We start from the raw sequence: 9,987 nt of genomic DNA on the forward strand, positions 1-9,987 counted from the left end.
AATATCTTTGAGTAGGGTCCTGCAATTTGAATTCTGTTTTCTAGTTGGTTGTTATGACATAAAAATACACATTTTAATGGCCTATGAACTTTTTAACTTAATTAGATTTGCGCATGCGCAATACAACTTTTTTTTCTTAAATGACAACCATCTATTTTAACCACTGATATTTTTTTGCCTAATTTTTAAATGAATTTTGGTAGTTGAACCAACTTCCTAAGTCCAAAATTGACCAAGTTACAGCCAAACAACAAAAATACTGCAAAATGCGTGCAATTTTCAGTTTTTTTTTTACTGTAACTCTGAAAATAGTTAAAATAATTATTCTAAAATTTTTTAGGATTTACATTTTCACCCTTATCTATTTAGACGATATTTAAACGTTAGGTATTTTAATTTTCACTTAAGTTGTGAACTATGAATAACTTAAAGCAGAACAAACGTAAATAAGTATGTTGTTTATTTCGTTAGAAAAGAACCTATTAGAATTGTCTAAATAAATAAATAATAACTTATGCTATTTTAAATTGGAATAGAAACCTTATGTCCTTATCTTTATTTTACAGTACCAACTAGAAAACAGAATTCAAATTGCAGGACCCTACTCAAAGATATTGAGTGTTCTCAATTACACACTGTATAGAGTCATAAACCTATTAATATAATATATATTATGATTTATGTCTATGACTCTATGTATTAAATTGCACGTGACACACTGTCCGTTTTGAATCAAACTATGTAGTAACCTAATCTGTATTCAATATTTTGTCAAACCTATTTATTTAAACATGGATTTTGATACCAATAAATTCATATCGTGTAATCAGAGTAACCCGTCTATTTGGGAGATTGGTGGTTAAGAAATAAGAATGCATGGGGCACCGGGGGTCTTTTAAAGTAATAGTCCGCATAGTAATCCCTTACTTCAATGCCTTCTGGACGTGTTCCTGTTACACGAGCTTCTATGTAATCAAGGCTGTGTTACAGGCTTACAGCTTCATCAAACTTGATTCCATCTCTTTTACGGACAAAATTATAACGCCAATGAATTCAGGTTTCACTTGTATGAAAGTAGGCAATACACGCCATTTATTTGCAAGAAATCCGAAAACACACTCAAATGTGCATCTTTCTCTGTTTAATTGATATAATTAAATATTAGTAACTCAAAATAAATTGGAGATTTTCGTGATTTTTACGTGTTTAGTAAAAAATCAAAATTTAAATGGTTATCAAAAACAAATTGTGACTATGTATTTTTAACTACCCACCAATGTAACAATATACTGGGAGCCTTGTATTAAATTTTAAGTTTTAAAATCTACGAATATAATATTTTATTGACATTTATAAAAAAAAAAACTAAAAAGATTGAAAATTGCAAAAGTCTAAAAATAACTTAAAACATATGTAATATTTTAAACATTTTATTAAGTATATATAGGAAATGCCAATTAATTAGTATACCTACCAAATGTATGTAGCCAAAGTACCAACTAGCTTCACTTTCTAATCGAACGAGGTACTGAAGTCGAAAATCTAAGCACTTTTACTGCCCCAAAACGTGATGATAGACATACACAAAAAAAAAACACATACATCATGGTAAAATCAATACATTCTTCGCTCCTCTCAGAATTTATAAATATTCAACCAATGTTTGAACTAATTTTTATCTTCATTGCATTAATAACACCATAATTAGGACAAGTTATGAATTTATAGTATAGACACCATATATATATATATATAATGAATATCTTTGATGGATAAACAAACTGAATATGCTATCAGTGCCGTAGCTAGATACTTGTGTGCCCCGGTGCAAATTGGATGTAGGTGCCCTATAATTTTATAACATAATTTCCTTTTTTCTTTGTTGTATATTTTAGGTCACATTATATCAGATAATCGGTAAGGGGGTAGGGCCCTTTCAAGATAAAGTGCCACGGTGCATTGCACCGCCTGCACCGGTGGTTTCTACGGCACTGTATGCTATCACAATCATATTTTTCTATGAAGAAGAAATAGATATAGAAACTAGATATCTGATATTGCGTTATGAGTTCTGACCAAAAATTCTAAATAACGGTGAAAAATACTTTAAAAAATCATGTAATATTTGTAATTATTACGTTCCAATAAATTAATATTTTACTTGCTGTATTTATCAGTCGGTACTGACTTTACGGGAATACTTAATTTTATTATATTATAACAACATACTTTCTGAAAATAAAGTATAAATTATACAAAACATCAAACAATAATTTTTATTAGACTATTCCATATGGGCATGTGAATTTTTGACCAAGGTGGACGTGAAAAATGTACCTATGATTAAAATATTATTATGCAAAGGAGAGTAAAAGATTAGTTCACAATTGTTATTTTCTGTACAAGTAATGAATAATAATCATTATATAGTAATATATTAATATTATACTCGTACAGTCGATATTGAGATTTGAATATTGACAACCACCCGGGGTTTTAGTGGCAAATTTTTGCTATACATATGTACACGTAATGCCAACCTTCACACTAACCTCCATAGTTAAAACCTATTAAGAATAACCACTCAATGACTTATGTAGCTACTGGTTAATTAATAATAATAATAATAATAAACATGAATGTTTTATTATGTAATGATATTGTGAACAATTTTGAAAATAAAGTTAATTAATAATTATTAAAAATAAATAATTCTCCAATTTTTAAATTATTAAATATACCAAAATAAATTATTAGAAAAAGATTACAGAAAAAACAAAAAGTATCAATGTTCATTTTTCACATGATATGATCGATTTTTGATCGTTTCCAATTGAAAATTTTTTTGCTGTAAAACAATTAACATCTATTAATGTCAAATTTTATTATCATCAACTAAAAAAAAAATAACTTACCAATTCATTTAAATCATTCTTGGCAATTTCAAAGTCTTTCATAATAGATATTACATCAATTTCCAATTCTTTCTTACGCAAATTACATTTGTTAATCTCAAATTCTAACGATTTTATAATTTCAGTTTGATGACTGGATTGTTTTATCATATTGTCAATTTCTCTGAAACACAAATAACACACATGAATAAACACAGAAAATACTTCAAACAATATTTAAAAACAAATACTAAAATAATATAGTTTAAACAAATTAATCACAATATAATAATATTATAAAAATATATCAATTTTAATAAAACATAAAATAAACTTTAAATACAAATAACCATTTTCAATACTAATCTGGTCAATAGCTTCACACACATTAAAATATAATTAAAAATCTAAATCTTATGTGTAATAAAAATTGTTTAATTGATGGTTTATTCTTACTTATTTAGTGCATCATATTTAGATTTATATGAATTGTGTTCCCTCTCCATTTCTTTACCAAAATAATTTATTTTATTGTTTATATCAGCTCGTTCACGTTCCATAATTTCAATCCTTTCTTTCAAACTTTCAGAAGACTCTACTAATTCAGATTGTTTATGAGACATTGTTTCAATTTCATTGACTAATTTACTGAAATAGATTAAAAATTAAATAAATTATAAAGATTATAAACATAATTCTTGTGTTAAAAAATAATAAAAAATACTGAATTTAAAGGTATGTTGTTGTATTTGTTAGGTGACTTACGAAATTCTTTCATTTTTTTCAGTTACATCTGTTAACAAACGTAAACGCTTTTCTTGAGCTGCTAGTTCTTGTTCCAAAATTATGACAGTTTGCTTCTTAGCACTGACTTGTGCCATCATTGCAGATTTTTTTTCTGTTATTTCATTTTTCAATCTTTTTAAACGTTCATGATCAGCTTTTAATAAATCGGGTGACTCTACAATTTGTGCTCTAAGATCATTTATATCTCTTATGATCTAAAATAAATAAAAATTAGGTTTATAAAATAAAGTAAAACGATGCTAAAATAATATTAGTATAGTAGGCATTCAAATTACTTATTAATATTTAAAACATGATTATTTTTAATTAATTAGGTAAAGTTTTATATATATTATATATATTCATTTAAAATTAATATTTTTAGATAAGTAGATATGGAATATATTTTTTTATATGCTTATCTGCTATTGTCTGTTGTCAGAAATGATCTTAAAAAAAAATTCAAAAAGGGGATGTGGTCTTTAAAATTTTTACTAAATTTTGAAACTTCAAACAAGTTATGGAATGCCAACTTAAGTCAGTAGATATAATGTAGTAAAGGTTTAAGCCTTATACTGTCACCGAGTGTGATGGTATCATACCCTTGTTTAACTAATAAATGGAAATGTATGTTTTGAAAAAGACTAAATTAAATTAAAATAAATAAATATTAAATATCAATATTTGTACAAAGTAAATGAATTTGGAACAATATTATTTTTAGCAATTTTTTTAAACATAAGAAAACTTTAATCCTGTATAATATTAATAACTGAAAAAAATTTGCATTACTTTATCTTTAAGGTCACACAACTTTGAACATTTTTTCTCAATATCATCTTGTTCCTGTTTCACTTTATCTAATTCTTTTAGTACATCATCTCTATGTTTTTGAATTTTTGTCAATTCAAATTTTCCATCTTTAACTTCTTCAGTGGCCTAAAAAAATATCACAACCAAAAATACAAATTGAATATTAAAAACATAATATGCATACCTACTGTTTTTATTTCAGCTCCTCGTTGTATACGGTCTAACGACTTTTTATTGATTGTATTTACAATTATATCCTTTTGTTTCTTAAGGGTATCAATTGTATCTTTCATATTTCTAACAGCTTTCATTTTAGCATCAACTTCATGTATTTTTTCATCACTATATTTGATGAAGTTAATCATTGTTTGCAGCAAGCGATAAGTTCTTTTTGAACCTTAAAATATACTTTTAAGTTTAGAAATAAAACTGAAAAGTTTAAACATGACAAATATACAGTTTGTGGTTCTTTTTCCATATATCCACGTCGATACAGTATAGTGAAATGTAATAAATAGTTTTAAGTAGGAACTTGAAACAATAAAGTAATACATTTTTTTGTAGTCAATCAATTAAGTAAGCATGCTCAATTAAAAAAAAATAAAGCTAAAATTTTAAAGGAATATTAAGTATTATTTTATTACTAATTTCAATTGATTTCAATTGATTATAAATTATAATAATTTAAAATTAAAAGACTAATTTAGGTAAAATGTTTTCCTAGTTAATTGATTAGTTCTTTATAAGGCCATGCTTACCTAATTTGAATTGTTTGCACACAAAATGTGACAGAAAATGTTATACTGACACTTCACAAAAAAAAAAAAAAATAACATGTAAAACATTCCATATTTTATAACTCTTGGACACTATTTAAGACAGTTGAATTTGACAATTACAAAAACCTAATAAAAGCAAAAACTCACTTGGATCACATATATCATTCAAACCAAAATCATCAATTCCTAATTTTGAGTAAATATATTTCAAAGCTGTGCACATGTTCAATATTGGCACAGTTTCACTGTACATTTCATTGTACGTGAGATTTTGATTGATATGGATCTACAATTAACAATGGTAGATATAAATAAAAAAATGTAAACAACTTCACATGGAATTGTGAATTAATATGTACATATCTAATTGTAGAATAGAAAAAAAATTTTAACATGATATATAAATAATGTGAAAATTACCTCAATCAAATTATTCACATCGCAGAAAAATTCGTTGAAAACGTCCGTGTAGAAATTTGTAACAAACGACTGAGAGGGCTCTTGTAGGTCTTTGATAGTTGCTTTGAATTGCGGCATGTACTGTTCTAATTCATTAATAAGATTGCTATATTCGGTGTACATCGACGATTTGTTTTGCTTGGCCATTGTAGTAACATTCGGCTGCCAAGCCATTTCTAAGTTTTCAAGGAATGTAACAAAAGATGGGTATTTTTACTTTTTACTCTCTATCGTGAATTAAATATTTCAAACACTTTGATCGATTTGAAAGTCTAGTGAAATTATGAATAATAGTTTTATTGAATTGTGAACGACATGAAAACAGAGCAACTAACAACTAATAACAAGTAATAGATGAAAGAGAAAACTAGAAAACCGAATATGAACGATAAAATATAGAATTAGTTCATACACGACAAATGACGAATGTTTTTATTTTTATTTAAAACTTTTTAACGATTTTTTTCTAAATCTTCAAATTTTGATTAACGGTGACTTGGGTCTGGGGAAGATAATCAAAAACTTAACAGACATTTGATTGGTCGAATGCAGTATAGCCGTGTATGACGACACAAAACAATAATGACGATAAGAATTCAGAATAATTTATGATATTATAATAAGTAGAGGGAAAATTCAGATTCAAAAAAGGAGATATAAATATTTAGTCAGTTGTCAGATTTCAGATTGATGAAATTAAAGGAAACCTATATATTTTTCATGATTTAAATTTAAATAGTTCTTGTATCTTGTTATTTAATTAAAATGCAGGTTATGTAGGTAATACGACTTATGAGGAAGTCGGAAAAAATCCAATTAATTTTTAATTTTTTTAGGCTTAATTTATTAATTATATATAAATAGTGAAAGGTAAAATAATTTAAAATAAATATGTTATTAATAATGTAAAACATAAATGATATAATAATGTAAGAATGTACAATAGTTAATTATTAATATTTAGTTGATTATTAGCTGATATTTATATTGTTTACTACTATATAAGAGGTACATTAATTAAAAATTCTTCCACCGCAGCTCGCAGGTATTTCATTATTGGCTACTTTAGAGCATACGTTTTTTAAACGTTCGACGGAAACACGTAACTGTCTATTAATTTTTTATGTTTATCCCGGTTGTGTCATATTGTCTTTACTCATAATTTGGATTATGGAGATCTTATTTATTTTTTTTATAGTTAAGTTGGACGGGGAGGCAGGCGCGTAGCCAGTGGGGGTGTTACAGGTGTAATAACACCCTCTCAACCGTGGTATACTTAATATTTGTTTATCAAGATAAAGATGCATCATAAGCACGAATTATCTTAAATCGTGATTTACACTTATTTATCAAAATGAAGTATATTCGTTTATATTACGATAACAATAATCTAAAGCACTAAAGTCGGGATCCGGCATTAATTACCTACTATTTTAGACCGTTCTGTTACGTTTTATCGATTACTCGTTTCATGCACGATTTAATATATCTTTTTATGCAGCGTGTAAGAAAACGTTTACAACTTCTTAATTATTGATTATTTGATTATCATGATGAACTATCGTATACCTACGTAAAGTTATCAATTTTGTGTTTATAATTTTTTCAATTTATTTTGAATAACCCCCCTTAGAAATTTCTAGCTACGCGCCTGCGGGGAGGTGACCGTTCACACAGTAAAAAAGGATGTTTAATACTTAAATACCACAATACTATACTATTTTGAAAGCGCTTCTGCATGTTACAATTTTCTAAATTTACTTCGGATTTCGAGCGGTAGCCCGGCGTTGTGGCGGTAAAATATGAAATTTAAATAAAAATTTGGTCATTTAACTATAATTTAATAACTAAACATTCTATTTTACATCATATATTTTATTTTCATTATATACATAAATATAGATATAAATAAGAGACCCCCTACCAATATTAATCGATTTAAACAGTTGATTGTATGTTAACATAATGTTAACATAATTAGGGTTGCCATCTTTTATGATTACAAAAACTGGACACTTATACCGAAAACCTTTCTTTTTTTAATCGTCATAAATGTAATTCATTATGATTAATGACTATAAATATATTTAATTTTTATTAGTTTATTACTATATTTCTGATGATACAATAAATAAGGAAAAGTATAATATAAAACATGTATATTAATTAAGTGCTACTCTTTGCTATTTTTAAAGTTGTATTTTTCTCGCTTTTTACCGACTTTATAAGCATATGACCACTTTCTGTTTCCAAAAATTTCCAAAACTTTATATCACCTAAAATTTAATACCTAATTGTTGCTATTGCATAAATACATCAATGAATTATGAAAAATCTAGATCTTGAATAATTTGTGTTAAGGTATAACACTGTACACTGGACAGGAACCAGGCAGGTAGGCGGAAAAAAAGTCCAAAAAATAAACACACCAAGGAAAAAAAGCCAGAAATATAAATCTAAATGTGAACACTTATATGTATACCGTTTTACACTTTTACCATTTTATCCTTATAATTTTTTAAGTTTTTTACTGTTTTGAATGACAACATAGCTTAGAGTTTTAATTTCATTATATATTTAATATCATGTTTACACTATACCCAACAAAATATTTATACTATAATATTATTGTTATATTTTTAGTCGACTGACCTGCTGTGACTATTATTATTATATGACTATATTATATGTACCTACTATTTTTGTTTTTGAATATCTGTAATCCGTATATAAAATTCCCTATATTTGTTAGAAAAATTCTTAACACTTATCTAAATAATCGAGAAAAACATACTAAAAATTAAGGGAAAAACGGGAAATTTTACGCACACTCAGTTTTCGACAAAATCTATTTTGGTTTTTGATGTTACTTTAAAACAAATTACCATATATATATGAAATTTTCACCGAATGTTTATATAAATATATTCTATCCACCATGCAATTTTCAAAAATTTTCGACGTAAGTTGAACTATTCATAGGCATTTGAAATTTTCGATCATTAGTTTTTTTTAAATTAATATCGATAAAAATTTATTTGTTAGGCAGAAGAGCTTTAAAATTTTTAATATATTGCATATATGTATATTCCATATATTATTAACATATTGTTACAATAGCAGTTGAAAAATAAAATAAATTCATAGTCACAATTTTTTTTTATAAGCATTCAAAGTTTGAATTTTGACAAAATGCGTAAAAATCACAAAATTTCACAAATGATTTTAAGCTAGAAATTCATAAAAAATGTTCTTTTTAAATCTAATACAAGATTCCTTAAAAGTTTTTCAATCTTCATCAAGTAACCCACCTGTAACCTACAGTACAGCAGAGCGAGATCCTCGATGACTTACCGCCTTTTTTCCCTTGGTGTGTTTATTTTTTTGGGCTTTTTTTCCGTTATGTTTTATTTCTGGGCTTTTATTCGGCGATTCGTCCAGGCGAAACCTGTAAGGTTGGCAACCATATTCTATAAGTTACGATTTATTTATTAATTTATAATTGTTCATAAAATTCTTTATTTGACCGAATAAAAAACGTTATTCAGTTATTTTATTGTTATTAACAAATCAATGATTTTATCTGCCCTGTAATTTTCAGGACTCTACCAATTTATTTTAAAGTTAAAGTCCTTATAAAATATTACATTGTGACCCCCAAACCCCAGTGTTTCTAACATGCGGCACCAATCTAACAATTAAATACAATACACAATATAATGACCTATGTCGATTACTTATTGATACTCTGAAAGTCTGAACCAAGATTGACTCAAATCTTCCTGAACACTTGTCAAAATCACTAGGCCTTAACAGTTCATCGCTCTCAGCCACCTTCAGGCTTCAAGTTTATTCCAGAGGCAAAACTGCAAAATAATATAATATATATAACTGTATAAATAATAAATTCGTTGATGTAAACACAGAATATAATAATGTAAATAATGTAAAAAAAAAAAGCGGGTAAGTGGATGTCGCTTCTGCTGTACATTTGGCGGTGGGATGGACCTCTGACTAAGGTAGGTTAAATTTGAATGCAATGATACCTATATCATTGTATACGAAAAACGATTCTGAACGGAGATGATTTGTCAGTCTAGGATATATTATAGATTATTATAAATTTTCAAATCTTTGATTTAAAAAGAAAATTTTGTATAAATTTCTAGCTTAAAATAATTTGCGAATTTTCGTGATTTTTACGTATGTTGTCAAAATTAAAATTTAAATCCTTGTAAAAAAAAATTGTGCGTATA

At 26.6% G+C, this 9,987-nt stretch overlaps 1 protein-coding gene across 1 annotated transcript; it reads right to left on the reverse strand.

Moving 5' to 3' along the window:
* Positions 1–2,627: 2,627 nt before the first annotated feature.
* LOC107173450 (uncharacterized) lies at positions 2,628–6,211 on the reverse strand. Its single transcript, XM_015523993.2, has 8 exons — positions 5,693–6,211; positions 5,420–5,558; positions 4,682–4,890; positions 4,473–4,619; positions 3,660–3,895; positions 3,351–3,542; positions 2,916–3,078; positions 2,628–2,848 (listed from the first exon to the last, which is right to left on the reverse strand). The coding sequence occupies exons 1-8, from the start codon at positions 5,903–5,905 to the stop codon at positions 2,786–2,788; spliced, it is 1,362 nt and encodes a 453-aa protein (XP_015379479.1). The 5' UTR covers positions 5,906–6,211; the 3' UTR covers positions 2,628–2,785.
* Between the last annotated feature and the right edge of the window lie 3,776 nt (positions 6,212–9,987).

The sequence above is a fragment of the Diuraphis noxia genome, unplaced genomic scaffold (genome assembly GCF_037042655.1).
Source record: "Diuraphis noxia isolate RWA-SAM2 unplaced genomic scaffold, SU_Dnox_SAM2 contig0005, whole genome shotgun sequence".
Classification (NCBI taxonomy): domain Eukaryota; kingdom Metazoa; phylum Arthropoda; class Insecta; order Hemiptera; family Aphididae; genus Diuraphis; species Diuraphis noxia.